This window comes from Oncorhynchus tshawytscha, linkage group LG16 (genome assembly GCF_018296145.1).
Source record: "Oncorhynchus tshawytscha isolate Ot180627B linkage group LG16, Otsh_v2.0, whole genome shotgun sequence".
Taxonomy (NCBI): Eukaryota; Metazoa; Chordata; class Actinopteri; order Salmoniformes; family Salmonidae; genus Oncorhynchus; species Oncorhynchus tshawytscha.
In genome coordinates this window covers 12,905,822-12,922,968 of record NC_056444.1, presented here as the reverse complement: position 1 = coordinate 12,922,968, position 17,147 = coordinate 12,905,822, and the positions used below count along the sequence as shown (strand labels likewise).

Below are 17,147 nucleotides of genomic sequence, written 5' to 3'. Positions count from 1 at the left end.
CACTCTTTCTTCTTCTTCTACCGCTAGCCCCTTTGTTTCCCTCACACTCCTTCTTCTTCTACCACTAGCTCTGTCTGTTTCCCTCATACTCCTTATTCTACCGCTAGCTCCCCCTGTTTCCCTCACACTCCTTCCTCTTCTTCTTCTGCTAGCTCTGTCTGTTCCTTCAAACTCCTTCATCTTCTACCGCTAGCTCTGTCTGTTTCTTCTTTCTTCTACCGCTAGCCCCTTTGCTTCCCTCACACCCCTTCTTCTTCTACTGCTAGTTCTGACTGTTTCCCTCACACTCCTTCATCTTCTACCGGTAGTTCTGTCTGTTTCCTTCACACTCCTTCTTCTTCTACCGCTAGTTCTGTCTGTTTCCTTCACACTCCTTCTTCTTCTACCGCTAGTTCTGTCTGTTTCCCTCACACAAATTATTCTTCTACTGCTAGCTCTGTCTGTTTCCCTCACACTCCTTCTTTTTCTTCTACTGCTAGCTCTGTCTGTTTCCCTCACACTCTTTCGTCTTCTTATACCACTAGCTCTGTCTGTTTCCCTCACACTCCTTCTCCTTCTTCTTCTGTTAGCTCTCTCTGTTTCCTTCACATTCTTTCGTCTTCTTCTACCACTAGTTCTGTCTGCTTCCCTCACACTCCTTCTTCTTCTTCTTCTACTGCTAGCTCTGTCTGTTTCCTTCACACTCCTTCTTCTTCTACCGGTAGCTCTGTCTGTTTCCTTCACACTCCTTATTCTTCTACCACTAGTTCTGTCTGTTTCCCTCACACTCTTTCATCTTCTTCTACCACTAGCTCTTTCTGTTTCCCTCATACTCCTTCTTCTACCGCTAGTTTTGTCTGTTTCCCTCACACTCCTTCTTCTTCTACCACTAGCTCTGTCTGTTTCCTTCACACTCCTTCTTCTTCTACCGCTAGCTCCTTTGCTTCCCTCACACCCCTTCTTCTTCTACTGCTAGTTCTGACTGTTTCCCTCACACTCCTTCATCTTCTACCGGTAGTTCTGTCTGTTTCCCTCACACTAATTATTCTTCTACTGCTAGCTCTGTCTGTTTCCCTCACACTCCTTCTTTTTCTTCTACTGCTGGCTCTGTCTGTTTCCCTCACACTCTTTCATCTTCTTCTACCGCTAGCACCGTCTGTTTCCCTCACACTCTTTCGTCTTCTTATACCACTAGCTCTGTCTGTTTCCCTCATACTCCTTCTTCTACCGCTAGCTCTGTCTGTTTCCCTCACACTCCTTCTCCTTCTTCTTCTGTTAGCTCTCTCTGTTTCCTTCACATTCTTTAGTCTTCTTCTACCACTAGCTCTGTCTGTTTCCCTCATACTCCTTATTCTACCGCTAGCTCTGTCTGTTTCCCTCACACTCCTTCTTCTTCTTCTACTGCTAGCTCTGTCTGTTTCCTTCACACTCCTTATTCTTCTACCGCTAGCTCTGTCTGTTTCCCTCACACTCCTTCTTCTTCTTCTTCTTCTGCTAGCTCTGTCTGTTTCCCTCCACTCTTTCTTCTACCGCTAGCCCCTTTGTTTCCTTCACACTCCTTCTTCTTCTACTGCTAGCTCTGTCTGTTTCCCTCACACTAATTTTTCTTCTTCTGCTAGCTCTGTCTGTTTCCCTCACACTTCTTCTTCTTCTTCTTCTACTGCTAGCTCTGTCTGTTTCCCTCACACTAATTTTTCTTCTTCTGCTAGCTCTGTCTGTTTCCCTCCACTCCTTCTTCTTCTTCTACCACTAGCCCCTTTGTTTCCCTCACACTCCTTCTTCTTCTACAACTAGCTCTGTCTGTTTCCCTCACACTCCTTCTTCTTCTTTTACCGCTAGCTCTATCTGTTTCCCTCACACTCCTTCTTCCCTAATAAGTGTTTAAAGTTCTGCTTTGAAATGGGATCATGCCCCTCTCACCGTGTTGAGTAGGGCTGTTGAATGTCGGTACTGGTGGGCAGAAACACTTCTGTTTTTCATCCTCTCCTTCTAATCAGGGACTAATTCAGACCTGAGACACCAGGTGAGTGCAATTTACTACCAGGTAGAAACAATAATCTGAAGTGTTTCGGCACTCCAAGTCCTGCGTTGAGCAGACCTGGTGTAGAGGGTGATTCTTTAAAGGAAGTGGTGTTCCATGGAGGGCCTAGTGTTGGCTGGTTTTTGTTTTTTAATTTCAAATTAAACCCTAGACAACCAGGCGAAGCAGTTCCTTACTTATTAGTGACCTTAATTCATCAATGAAGTACAAGGGAGGAGCAAAAACCCTTAGAAACTTAGAATGAGTTTGACACGTGCGTAGTAGTACGTATTAAAGTAAACCCCCCAGAGTGGCACATTTGTGTTCCAGCCCAGCACTAGCACGTCCTGAGTGAACTTTACTTGACTTATCGTCAAGCACCTTGATCAGTTGCATCAGGTGTGATAGTGTTGGGCTGGAACAAAAATGTACAACCCTGAGGTTACTGTAAGACTAAACATGCATTCCAGGATGTGAATATTAGGCTTTTAAGCTGGTGGATACATCTAATTGAACTGACAGCTATGGCTGTAGTTGCTGTGGCATGAGTTGTGATTTCAGTGTGTAGCAGTTGAGAAAATACTTTATGATTTGATTGAATCAGCTGCCCAGGGAGTGAAAAGTATACCGTTACAGTATGTGAAAAGGACAGGGACTAGAGTAAGCTACGGTTTTCATGATGCTCAGTTTCAAATGTACTCTTTCAAAATTCATCAGTCAGTAGCTTTGGCTGGTTTGCCCAGGACCCAGAAAGAGGCTGAAGGGTGTGTGAAAAGCTATTTCTCCTGAGGATAGGTAGTTCTCCTGGAGACAGTGACTGGTCAGCTGAATACAGTTGTGGGTCCTCAATATCTCCATTTCTCTATCACGCTCTCACTTCCTCATTGTCTATGCCTCTCTCTCTCTCTCTCTCTCTCTCTCTCTCTCTCTTTCTCTCTCTCTCTCCCCCATCTCTCGTTCCCTCTCTTTTTCTCTCTTTCACTCTCTCACTCTCTCTCCCCTCCCTCCTCAAGTCCCCAAATCTGCCCAGGTGCACATCTCCAGTGGAAACAAAACCAAACTGAACCAAACCAAACATTTATCTTAAACGGTGTAGGGCTCGCTATCTGATGATCCAATAGGTTTACACGAGTTCAAAGTGAGAGAGTAGATAGACATTCAGACTTCTTTGTTGTGCAACCGTGTGGTATAGAGTGGGTTAGCTTTATTGGTCGGTATCTCTGGATAATAGAGGAACGTTAACACTACTTCACAGTATGTTCCACACCAGTGATGTGACTACAGCCACTGTAATGTTCTCACACTTTCTCAACTACCCTGAACAGACATGTGAACAGACCTGCTTGAATTTGAAATGGACATTATACTTCAAAATCAGCATCTGTCAAATATGTTCATACCGAAGTGGTCTTCTGTTGAGATTAGTCCACATTCCAGGCCATCTGTTTCGTAGATTCAATGAGCTACATTCCAAAATGCATTGAAAAGATAAGCACCATATAATTTCAAAAGTTTGGTATTTACGTTTTACATCCATTTGTGGTTGAGGCGTATTGCTGGATCGACACAACGTATGGCTTGGGATGTGGACTCATCTTCACATTAGACTACATTTGAGGTCTGAAAACATCTGACACACTTTGAGTGTAATGTCCCTTTAAACACAGAGCAGCGTTTGATAGAGGACATGGGAGTTCCAGCACATTCTAGGTTGGCTGTTATCATTCCCCCTCATCTCTGTGTTGTGTTGTATCTCCTATGAGGAGACTCCCTTAAGAGTTCTATAGGCCTGCTTTTTTTTAGCAGCATCTTGCTCGTTATGGCACGTAATCAGTGTTTTTGTTTGTGCCTGTGTGTGTTTTCCTGTGTGTGTGTGTGTGTGTGTGTAGATGTGTGTGTGTGGTGTGTGTGTGTGTGTGTGTGTGTGTGTGTGTGTAGGTGTGTGTGTAGGTGTGTGTGTAGGTGTGTGCGTATGTGTGTGTGTGTGTATGCATGAGTGTGTATGCGTGAGAGTGTGTGTGTGTGTGTGTGTATGTAGATGTGTGTGTAGATGTGTGTGTGTGTGTGTATGCGTGAGTGTGAGTGTGTGTGTAGATGTGTGTGTGTGTGTGTAGATGTGAGTGTGTGTGTGTGTAGATGTGTGTGTGTGTGTGTGTAGATGTGTAGATGTGTGTGTGTGTGTAGATGTGAGTGTAGATGTGTGTGTGTGTGTGTGTAGATGTGTGTGTAGATGTGTGTGTGTGTGTGTATGCGTGAGTGTGAGTGTGTATGTAGATGTGTGTGTGTGTGTGTGTGTAGATGTGAGTGTGTGTGTGTGTAGATGTGTGTGTGTGTGTGTAGATGTGAGTGTCTGTGTGTGTAGATGTGAGTGTAGTGTGTGTGTGTGTGTGTGTGTATGTAGTGTGTGTGTGTGTAGATGTGTGTGTGTGTGTGTGTAGATGTGAGTGTAGATGTGTGTGTGTGTGTGTGTGTATGTAGATGTGTGTGTAGATGTGTGTGTGTGTGTGTGTGTAGATGTGAGTGTAGTGTGTGTGTGTGTGTGTGTGTGTATGTAGATGTGAGTGTAGATGTGTGTGTGTGTGTGTAGATGTGAGTGTAGATGTGTGTGATGTGTGTGTGTGTATGTAGATTTGTGTGTAGTGTGTGTGTGTGTGTGTATGTGTGAGTGTGAGTGTGTGTGTAGATGTGTGTGTGTGTGTGTAGATGTGTGTGTGTGTGTGTAGATGTGAGTGTGTGTGTGTGTAGATGTGAGTGTGTGGTTGGTGTCACTGCAAGTTTATTGTACATGTTTACAGCCATGCCATGTTGTCCTTAACCATGACGCATCTCTCTGTCCCTTGTCCCTTTCTATCACTCCCCCCCTCCTCTCTGCCTATCTCACTTTCTGTTTCTCCACAGACTTTTATAGTACTGAACAAAGGGAAGGCCATCTTCCGATTTAGTGCCACATCTGCACTCTATATTTTTAGCCCCTTTCATCCTGTTAGAAGAGCATCAATAAAGGTTTTAGTACACTCATATCCTTTCTGGTGGAACACTCAAAATTCCACCAACTCTTGTCTGTTTTAGGAGGTGGGTTTCAAAATGAAAATCAATGAGCAAAGATTTAACATTTGGGAGGGAAGAAAAAGCCTTGGGATAGCCTGTAAGAGCCTACTCTAGTTCAGTTTGTCTAGATAGATTGTCATGTCATTCTCGTTGTAATTATGTTGACCTTGTGTACTGATCGGGGAAATAGGGACTGGGAAGGGTGTTGTGTTGCCTGCTGTCTCACCGTCAGTAAACAGAGGGAGCATCAGTCCCATTATTAGTTTGTAGTGTACTGTTTTATTACGCAATCAATGATTGAGAGGATTCTAAACAGGACTAGACTTATACTCTGGAATCAGAATATTTGAGTATCTCTTGAAAATGTCTCAACACAGAATTGTCCCTTACCTTATGTGCAATGAACTCATTGCACGTAAGTCTGACAAGTCTGTTAAAAAGGAAATTACAAACTTTAGAAGCCTTTTTAAACTTCAAATACACTACAAGTTAGCATTTCCTGCAGTGCAGGAAAATGCTCAGCAACAAAAGAGTGATCAGACTGGATGGCTACTGGTAGGTTATGTAATAGACTGGATGGTTAATGGTAGGTTATGTAATAGACTGGATGGTTAATGGTAGGTTATGTAATAGACTGGATGGTTAATGGTAGGTTATGTAATAGGCTGGATGGTTACTGGTAGGTTATGTAATAGGCTGGATGGTTACTGGTAGGTTATGTAATAGGCTGGATGGTTAATGGTAGGTTATGTAATAGACTGGATGGCTACTGGTAGGTTATGTAATATACTGGATGGTTAATGGTAGGTTATGTAATAGACTGGATGGCTACTGGTAGGTTATGTAATAGGCTGGATGGTTAATGGTAGGTTATGTAATAGGCTGGATGGTTAATGGTACGTTATGTAATAGACTGGATGGTTAATGGTAGGTTATGTAATAGACTGGATGGTTAATGGTAGGTTATGTAATAGACTGGATGGTTACTGGTAGGTTATGTAATAGACTGGATGGTTACTGTAAGCTAAGTCAAGTGATGCTGTATATGACAAGCTAACAACACCAGCTTCTTTGCTCAGAGGATTGGGAAAGCCCATATGGAATTTTACTGTAGTGACAATGCTTGACTTGGGCAGGAGCTCACACTGGAACTGAGTACCAGCACTTCAAATGTTCAACTGCTTGCTCCTCTTATAGTATATTAGAAGTATTGTGGCGCTCCTGCACCGAAATATAAGCACCCAAAATGAGTACCCGCACCCAGTTCAGTTGAAGTCAAGCACTGTGCAGTGACAAAGGTCATAAGGTATCAGGGTACATGTTTGATTATTAACAAGAGATCAATGAAGTTGTAGCCAGAACACTCTTACTTTAAAGGGGGTACAGCACTACAAAGCTGTGAGTGAAGTCATCAAAGAGAGAAGATAGAATATAGTCTGTAGATTAAGCCGTATGAGACCTTAAAGCGGGGAAAAACCTAAGTAAGCATTTCATAAAGGGATGATAATTGAGGCAAAAGCTGCCGCCAAGATATACTTTGACGACTGGCAGTTTGACAGGCCTGTTAGCGCGTAAGAAAACGCCTGTGTACATTACTCTAGTGGTTTATAAACAAACCCTGGGATTCCAGGCCTTAGCAGCTTTTTGGCAGCAGTCTGATTTGTACATAATGCTGAAATTGACTTTCTCATTAATAGTGTGGGAGCTCTGGAATCCTCTGTAGAGCCAGGGTGCTTATCGTTATGGTGACTCATTTGAGTAAAGTGCTGTCTGTGAGTGTGGGAATTGAAACGAGCCGTCGGGATGAGAGAGGTACTTCATAGTAATGCAGTGCTTCCTCAGGCAAAAGGACTTATGACACGGCAGCCATTATTTTGACACTTCTGTTTTGTCACTAGGTCATTTGATTGTGTAACTAACCAGGGGTTCTAAACCTGGGTCGCCTGTGGCTAGCCCTCTGAACTGAAGCCTTAGCATGAGGAATCTTCAGGTCTCTGTCAAAGTTATTCATCACCCGAGGGTGTTTCTGAACCACCTGCACTCATAGAAAAAAGGTTCTATCTAGAACCTAAAGTGGTTCTTCGGCTGTCCCCATAGAATAACCCTTTGAAGAACCCTTTTTGGTTCCAGGTAGAACCCTTTCACATACCAAGTAGGAACCTTTCCACAGAGGGCTCTACATGGAACCCAAAAGGGTTCTCCCTGACACCAAAAAGGGTTCTCCTATGGGGACAGCCGAAGAACCCTTTTGGAACCGTTTTTTCAAAGAGTGTATGAATACAAGAAACAATAAGTTTGCAGAAAGTTCTCCCGTACGAATAGCCCATTGTTTTTGGCGTAGCCTAGAGCAAGCCAATTCCAACTATTAATGCAAATGAGGGACAATTTATTCTATCAAGAAAAGTTTGATAGACATATCAACCAATCAGCATCCAAAAATATCGGCTAAATAGAACATTTGGGAAAGGAAATCAACTTTCAAGCCTCATAGTTTCCATAAACACCTTCTCAATTCCACCTCACTGGGTGAGTTTAAGTTGCATATTTAATATGTTTTTAAATAAGCGGTTTGGGTTCCTCTTACCACTCTCCACACAGCACAGCAGATGATCTAATCTTGCCTATGAAATGAGAAGGGAGGTGGGAGCGGGATGATAATTCTATTAGCACCATGGTGGCCAGGGCTAACCAACAGTTGAGGTATAATTGTTGGCGTCAATTAGCCCCCCAGCAAACAGTTAGAATATTTGTTCTGTGCTTGCTCTTTGCCCAACCTGGTCTCAGGGCAATTCGTAGGATTCGGTACTTAAATCTGTTCCCTCCATTGATGTACATCCATTGATGTACAGTATTACGTTACGTTAAGTTACATTATAAATGGAATAGCGGCCAAACAATATCATACGAATTAGAGGACGTATAGTATCATTCATCTTACCCAGTCTTACAATAGTATACACACTGGATGATATAACTTAACATACATCTTGTAGAACGCATACAGTGCATTCGGAAAGTATTCAGACCCCCTGACTTTTTCCACATTTTGTTACATTACAGCCTTATTCTAAAATTGATAAAATGATCTATTTTCCTCATCACTCTACACACAATCCCCCATAACGACAAAGTGAAAACACATTTTTAGACATTTTTGCAAATGTATTCAAACAAAAAAATATCTTAATTACGTAAGCTTCATCTAACCCTTTGCCATGAGACTCGAAATTGAGTTCAGGTGCATCCTGATTCCATTGATCATCCTTGAGATGTTTCTACAACTTGATTGGAGTCCACTTGTTGTAAATTCAATGGGACATGATTTGGAAAGGCACACACCTGTCTATATAATGTCCCACAGTTGACAGTGCATGTCAGAGCAGAAACCAAGCCATGAGGTTGAAGGAATTGTCCGTAGAACTCCAAGACAGGAATGTGTTGAGGCACAGATCTTTTTATTTATTTATTTAATTGTTTATTTAACCTTTATTTAGCTAGGCAAGTCAGTTAATAACAAATTCTTATGTGCAATGACGGCCTACCCCGGCCAAACCTGGTTCTAGATCTGGGGAAAGGTAGCAAATATCTGCAGCATTGAAGGTCCCCAAGAACACAGTGGCCTCCATCATTATTAAACGGAAGAAGTTTGGAACCACCAAGACTCTTCCTAGAGCTGGCCACCCGGCCAAACTGAGCAATCGGAGGAGAAGGGCCTTGGTCAGGGAGGTGACCAAGAACCCGATAGTCACTCTGACAGAGCTCCAGAGTTCCTCTGTGGAGATGGGAAAACTTTCCAATCAGGCCTTTATGGTAGAGTGGCCGGAAGCCACTCCTCAGGAAAAGGCACATGACAGCCCGTTTGGAGTTTGCCAAAAAGCACCTGAAGGACTCTCAGACTATGAGAAACAAAATTCTCTGGTCTGATGAAACCAGGATTTAACACTTTGGCCTGAATGCCAAGCGTTACGTCTGGAGGAATACTGGCATCATTCCTACGGTGAAGCATGGTGGTGGCAGCATCATCCTGTTGGGACGTTTTTCAGCGGGAGAAACTGGGAGACTAGCCAGTATCAAGGGAAAGATAAATAGATTAAAGTACAGAGAGATACTTGATGAAAACCTGCCCCATAGCACTCAGGACCTCAGACTGGGGGACAGGACAAACACCCGGCAAAGCGTTACATCAGGACAACAACCCTAAGCACATAAACAAGACAATGCACGAGTGGCTTCGGGACAAGTCTCTGAATGTCCTTGAGTGGCCCAGCCAGAGCCCGGACTCGAACCAGGTTGAGCATCTCTGGAGAGACCTGAAAATAGCTGTGCAGCAACGCTCCCCGTCCGACCTGACAGATCTTGAGAGGATCTACAGAGAAGAATGGGAGAAACTCCCCAAATACAGGTGTGCCAAGCATGTGGCATCATTCCCAAGGAGACTCGAGGCTGTAATCGCTGCCAAAGGTGCTTCAACAAAGTACTGAGTAAACGGTCTGAATACTTCTGTAAATGTGATATTTATTTATTTATTTTTAAATAAAAAATTCAACTACAACACTGAAATTGTATTTAACAACAATGTTGTTACTGGGGTTATTACAGCTTTAAAACACATGGGGGGTAGCAGGGTAGGCGGGTAGGAGCGTTGGGCCAGTAACCGAAAGGTTGATGTATTGAATCCCCAAACTGACAAGGTAAAAATATGTTGTTCTTCCCCTGAGCAAGTCAGTTCCCCAGGCACCGAAGACGTGGATGTCGATTAAGGCAGCCCTCCACCCCTCTCGGATTCAGAGGGGTTGGGTTAAATGCAGAAGACATTTCAGTTGAATGCATTTAGTTGTACAACTGACTAGTTACCCCCCTTTCCCTTTCCCATAACGTGTTAGCAATTTTATTTTGTTCTCTTTACTCTGCTCAATGACGGTGATAATGACAGCAGTCAAACCAAACCTAAATGGGGCACATGGGCACGATCATTATGTCTTTATATTCAGAATAGTAGTGTTGTGATGTATGTATATGTTGTTATTGAATCACCATTTTCCTTAACCACGTGCACGTTATTCAGTCTGTTCATAATGTGCACTATTTTGACCAACTGTTGCTTCATGGCCATGTCGGAACCAGAGTATTGGGCCAAGTATGTAGAGTAAGTATGCCTTGTCCTCCCATCTTCTCTGTCTCTCAGCATTGACGCTAGCTTCTTCTGTGAATTCTCTTTTGTGTTCTTTCTTTTCTGTTCCCTCAAACCTCTTTGACTGTATTGACCCTCTGTGCCCTATGTGTCCTGATGTAACGCTTTGCCAGGTGTTTGTTGCCTTGCCAACCACAATTAGCAAGTAAGTTCATGATTTTAGTGTACCCAGCTAATTTGCTAATTGCACTCTTGCTATGCTGCATCGGAATGAACAACCATGGGTGACACATACCGTTTATGCCTTCTTAAATTTTCATTAAAGGGATTCATATTCCAACCACTACGATAAACAAACAACTGAAAGCAAAATCAATGATGAAATGGGAATTATCATTCAGATTATCATGAAGTTTTATAGAATTGGGATCAGTAGAGTTGGACTTGGGTAAAATCTATCTATCTATCTATCTATCTATCTATCTATCTATCTATCTATCTATCTATCTATCTATCTATCTATCTATCTATCTATCTATCTATCTATCTATCTATCTATCTATCTATCTATCTATCTATCTATCTATCTATCTATCTATCTATCTATCTATCTATCTATCTATCTATCTATCTATCTATCTATCTATCTATCTATCTATCTATCTATCTATCTATCTATCTATCTATCTATCTATCTATCTATCTATCTATCTATCTATCTATCTATCTATCTATCTATCTATCTATCTATCTATCTATCTATCTATCTATCAATATGTCTATCTATCTATCTATCTATTTGTAATGTCTCTCTCTCTATTCTCAATCATTCAGAGTATAAGTCCATCCCACACTATGGATTTGCTGTTAGGCAGAGGCCTCTGTCATATGGACAGAGTGTATTTGACCCACAGACATGTAACCAGTTTAGTGTAGTCCTCTATGTTATGAAAAGCAACCACCCTGTTTTAAGTCAGAGTCAGCCTGCCAAGTTTACCTTTAATGAAGGCAGCCTTTCAGCAAATGGAATCTACACTGTCAACAACACACTACAAATCAGGCTGTTTATATTCTCACTCAAAAAGGGGCTCATTGGAAAAATCTGTAGCATGAAATGACTCCGAGCCAGTCACAGTCTCCCTTGTTAACCATTAACCTTACAGGACGAACTGAGTCAGTAGCTATGACAAAAACTAAAAGGAATATGGCTATGCACTTCCTCCGAATGCTGCATCCTTCATCCCAGTGTCCTCTGAAGAGTGTCTCTCTCTCACTCTCTTTAATTTATTCGATGTTACAATTAAGTGACTAATGTATTGACTTGGACTGATATATACTGTCAATGTAAAGTACAGTTCAATGATTCCTGTCAGTCTGAGCCAAACCAATACATTACAGTGTCATCCTGGATTTTAATGCATATTCTTGTCTTGATGACCTGCTTAACTCATCAAGGAGCACTGCTGTCAAAGAGCTTGCTGTTTGTCTCATTCCCTCTGGGCTGACAAGTGCTGTACTGTCCATGCGCTTCTCATTATTTCTGTCCTGTGTCTCTGTCTCCCTAAATCTGCTACATGTTTACCTCTCTGTCCCTTTACTTCTTGGTTTCTTTCTTCTTTTTACATTTTATTTTATTAGAACTGCACTTGGAGTTGGGGCAACCATATGAAGGAAGAAGGGGGAGGGTTGTCCCTCACCCTAGCTTATGCCATTGCTTGCTAATGTTTTGACCTTTTGTTCTCCCCTTCCCTTACCCCATATACCCACCCAGGTACACTTTCACTGGCATTTACACGTTTGAATCGTTGATAAAGATTCTGGCGAGGGGATTCTGTGTGGGGCCATTTACCTTCCTGCGGGACCCTTGGAACTGGCTGGATTTCAGTGTGATTGTCATGGCGTAAGTATCTCTCTTGTTACAGTAGACCTCCCTGTATTTCTCCTGTTACTGTGTGACCCTAAACCTTCCTTCTAACCTGCCCTCTCTTTCCTTTTAACCTGTCCTCTCCTTCCCTTTTACCTGTCCTCTCCTTCCTTCTAACCTGTCCTCTCCTTCCCTCTAACCTCCCCTCCTTCCTTCTAACCTGTCCTCTCCTTCCTCCTAACCTGTCTTCTCCTTCCCTCTAACCTGTCCTCTCCTTCCTTCTAACCTGTCCTCTCCTTCCCTCTAACCTGTCCTCTCTTTCCTTCTAACCTGTCCTCTCCTTCCCTCTAACCTGTCCACTCATTCCTTCTAACCTGAACTCTCAAAGCAATAGAAGCCCTTTTACTCCTTCTCTAATATTCTTTTCACACTATTAAGCTGAGTCGAACTGAGCCGAGCCAAGCTGTACTGTGCTGGCCTGGTTATACATCCACAATGTTGTAACAGTTGTTGGTGTAACGGCGTTCGTCTGTTGAAGGAGAGTCGGACCAAAATGCAGCGTGATGATGATTCATGATATATTTTAATGAAGGAAAACCTATACATACAGAAACTACAAAACTAACGAAATGAAATAATGAAAACCGAAACAGCCTATCTGGTGAAATACAAAACACTAAGACAGGAACAATCACCCACAAAATACACAGTAAAACCCAGGCTACCTAAATATGGTTCCCAATCAGAGACAACGAGAATCACCTGACTCTGATTGAGAACCGCCTCAGGCAGCCAAGCCTATGCTAGACACACCCCTAATCAGCCACAATCCCAATGCCTACAAAAACCCCAATACGACAACACAATAAACCCATGTCACACCCTGGCCTGAACAAATAATTAAAGAAAACACAAAATACGAAGACCAAGGCGTGACAGAACCCCCCCAAGGTGCGGACTCCCGGACGCACCTCAAAACCATAGGGAGGGTCCGGGTGGGCGTCTGTCCATGGTGGCAGCTCCGGCTCGGGACGTGGACCCCACTCCATAAATGTCTTAGTTCCTCCCCCTTGCGTCCTGGGATAGTCCACCCTCGCCGCCGACCATGACCTCGTAGTCCTCACCCAGAACCCCACTGGACTGAGGGGCAGCTCGTGACTGAGGCAGCTCGGGACTGGGGGGAAGCTCGGGACTGAGGGGCAGCCCGGGACTGAGGGGAAGCCCGGGACTGAGGGGAAGCCCGGGACTGAGGGGAAGCCCGGGACTGAGGGGAAGCCCGGGACTGAGGGGAAGCCCAGTACTGAGAGGAAGCCCAGTACTGAGAGGAAGCCCAGTACTGAGATGAAGCTCAGGCAGGTAGTTGGCTCCGGCAGATCCTGGCTGGCTGGCGGATCTGGAAGAGTCTGGTTGACTGGCAGATCTGGAAGAGTCTGGTTGACTGGCAGATCTGGAAGAGTCTGGTTGACTGGCAGATCTGGAAGATCATGGCTGACTGGCGGATCTAGCTGCTCTGGCTGCTCCATGCAGACTGACAGTTCTGGCTGCTCCATGTAGATTGGCAACTCTGGCTGCTCCATGCAGATTGACAGCTCTGGCTTCTCCATGCAGACTGGCAGCTCTGGCTGCTCCATGCAGACTGACAGCTCTGGCTGCTCCATGCAGACTGGTAGCTTTGTGCAGACTGACAGCTCTGGCTGCTCCATGCAAACTGGCAGCTCAGGCTGCTCCATGCAGACTGACAGCTCAGGCTGCTCCATGCAGACTGGCAGCTCTGGCTGCTCCATGTAGACTGGCAGCTCTGGCTGCTCCATGCAGACTGGCAGCTCCATGCAGACTGGCAGCTCCATGCAGACTGGCAGCTCTGGCTGCTCTATGCAGACTGGCAGCTCTATGCAGACTGGCAGCTCTGGCTGCTCCATGCAACCTGGCATCTCTGGCTGCTCCATGCAGACTGACAGCTCTGGCCGCTCCATGCAGACTGGCAGCTCTGGCTGCTCCATGCAGACTGGCAGCTCTGGCTGCGTTGAACAGGCAGGAGGCTCCGGCAGCGCTGTAGAGGAGGAAGGCTCTGTAAGCGCTGAACAGGCGGGAGACTCCGACAGCGCAGGAGAGGAGGAAAACGCTGGCTGCGCTGAACAGGCGGGAGGCTCCGACAGCGCTAGAGAGAAGGATGGCTCTGGCTGTGCTGAACAGGCGGGAGGCTCCGGCAGCGCTAGAGGGAAGGAAGGCTCTGGCTGTGCTGAACAGGCGAGGCGCACTGAAGGCCTGGTGCGTGGTGCTGGAACTGGTGGTACTGGATCGAGGACACGCACAGGAAGCCTGGTGCGGGGAGCTGCTACCGGAGGACTGGTGTGTGGAGGTGGCTCTGGATAGACCGGACCGTGCAGGCGCACTGGAGCTCTTGAGCACCGAGCCTGCCCAACCTTACTTGGCTCGATGCCCACCCTAGCCCGGCTAATACGAAGAGCTGGTATGTACCGTACCGGGCTATGCACCCGCACTGGAGACACCGTGCGCTCACTAGCATAACACGGTGCCTGCCCGGTCTCTTTAGCCCCCCGGTAAGCACAGGGAGTTTGCGCAGGTCTCCTACCTGGCATCGCCATACTCCCTGTGAGCCCCCCCCCCCAATACATTTTTGGGGGTGACTCTCAGGCCTCCATCCGCGTCGCCGTGCTGCCTCTTCATACCAGCACCTCTCCGCTCTCGCCGCCTCCAGTTCTTCTTTGGGGCGTCGATATTCACCAGGCTGTGCCCAGGGTCCTTTTCCGTCCAATATCTCTTCCCAAGTCCAGAAGTCCTTTGATCGCTTCTCCTCACGATTAACAGGGAGAGTTGGCTCAGGTCTGACTCCTGACTCTGCCACTCTCTCCCTGAGTCCCCCCCCCAATAAATTTTTGGGGCTGCTTTTCGGGCTTCCTTGCCAACCGTGTTCCCTCGTATCGTCGGCTCTTATCTCCGGCTGCCTCTGCTCTCCTAAATGCCTCCACCTGTTCACATGGGAGGCGATCTCTTCCGGCCAGTATCTCCTCCCAAGTGTAACAACCTTTGCCATCCAACACGTCTTCCCATGTCCATTCCTCCTTTCGCTGCTCCTGCTGTCGCTGCCTGTTACCACGCCGCTCGGTCCGGGTGTGGTGGGTGATTCTGTAACGGCATTCGTCTGTTGAAGGAGAGTCGGACCAAAATGCAGCGTGTTGATGATTCATAATATATTTTAATGAAGGAAAACCTATACATACAGAAACTATAAAACTAACAGAATGAAATAATGAAAACCGAAACAGCCTATCTGGTGAAATACAAAACACTAAGACAGGAACAATCACCCACAAAATACACAGTAAAACCCAGGCTACCTAAATATGGTTCCCAATCAGAGACAACGAGAATCACCTGACTCTGATTGAGAACCGCCTCAGGCAGCCAAGCCTATGCTAGACACACCCCTAATCAGCCACAATCCCAATGCCTACAAAAACCCCAATACGACAACACAATAAACCCATGTCACACCCTGGCCTGAACAAATAATTAAAGAAAACACAAAATACTAAGACCAAGGCGTGACAGTTGGAACCGTTGTTGTAACAGTTGACGTAACCGTGCTGGAATGAAAACGTGAAAGGAAAACATCTGAGCCAGCAGAGTACAGTTTGGGTTTGCACAATAGTGTGAAGAGTGTATTAGAGTATTGTATGATATTTATTGTCTGACATGTTATTTTCTGACCTCCGTCTATCTCTCCTCTATACTCCTTTGTCAAGTCCCTTTACATTCGACCGGAAAATGTCACTGGAAGTAAAAGTTTGTGGATGCTGTTCTTACTTCCTCTTGTTCTTCAATATTGGAGGAAACTACAGTTCTATGAAAACAACTTGGTTGTTTTAAGTTGATACATCTTTTTGATGCATCCATGTTACTTAATGATTAACTGAAAATCACTAACATCGGGATTAGTTACTGATCCAATTGGAGATTAATTTGAGTTGACAAAGTGCTATACGACTCAGATAAGAGGAATGATCCTCAACTCTGAAGCTTCAATTAATATTTGACCTCAATACTGAGGGCTTCTCTTTATGATTATAAAACAATTATATTTTCCTCAAAATTTGACTGTGACATTTGCATTACTGTAATAGAGGTATATTATACTTCAATCCTCTTCAATCCTTTTTTTTGCCAACCGTAGCAGTACAAACTTTTACTTCCAAATTGTACAATGCAACCTAAATTAAATGACCAAAATGTTATATTTTGCTTTGGTTGTGTGGGTGTAGAAAGCACCTTCAGTTGCTTTTGAATAATGTATTTTGCTCCTGACCTTCTACTGTGGATGGTCTAAACACAGCACCTTTCTCTAAGGCAACAATTTTGAACCCCCCCAATGCATCCCCCGTACGGTGATGAAGTGCTGATTTCTCTTTTGGCTTCTACAGTTTTATTTACCTCTCCTTCCAGAGGGCCAGTCGTCCTTGAACTGGAAACCTCTGTGGGGTCAGATGGATCTTTAGCAGGACAGGAACACATAAGTCACCGACCCTCGCAGCCCTCCTGCTAGTTTCTACGACAGGCTACCTTCCTTCCCACTGCTGGCTTTATTCAATTCAGACTGATGACCGGAGAAGCGGTTAACCCCCCCGCCACGCTGATAAATGTCCACACCCCCAACCCCGTGGGTTCCCATGGAAACGGAGGGATGTCATCCCCCTGTGGGTTGGCAGGTAGCCTTGCGGTTAAGAGCGTTGGGCCAGTAACCGTAAGGTCGCGGGTTTGAATCCCAGAGCCGGTAAGGTGGAAAGAATTTCGGTTCTGCCGTTAAGCAAGGCAGTTAACCCCCAATAACGACTGCTCCCAGGGCGCCATGGACGTAGATTAAGGCAACCTCTCTAATTCAGAGCGGTTGTGTTAAATGGGGAAGATACATTTTGCTGTTCTACAAGTAGGCTGGGCCTGGGTCGCCGAGAGAAATAACGTGCCATGTTAGCTATGAAGCTTTTGGGAAACTCACATAAGAAATGCAATAGGGAAAGGAACCACTTTGGCACAGAAGACTTGATATACTGTAACTCACTTAAGCAGCACATGGACTGGCACCATAC

The 17,147-nt window shown here is 44.9% G+C and overlaps 1 protein-coding gene across 2 annotated transcripts in view; it reads left to right on the top strand.

The window, feature by feature from the left end:
- Nucleotides 1-17,147, top strand: part of LOC112232686 (sodium channel protein type 4 subunit alpha-like) — a 216,767-nt gene that overhangs the window by 38,456 nt on the left and 161,164 nt on the right. For both annotated transcript variants that reach the window (XM_042298800.1, XM_042298799.1), the window contains exons 3-5: nucleotides 4,898-5,016; nucleotides 10,104-10,193; nucleotides 11,950-12,078. In XM_042298800.1, coding sequence (XP_042154734.1) covers nucleotides 4,898-5,016; nucleotides 10,104-10,193; nucleotides 11,950-12,078 — 338 coding nt within the window. The remainder of the gene's footprint in view (nucleotides 1-4,897; nucleotides 5,017-10,103; nucleotides 10,194-11,949; nucleotides 12,079-17,147) is intronic.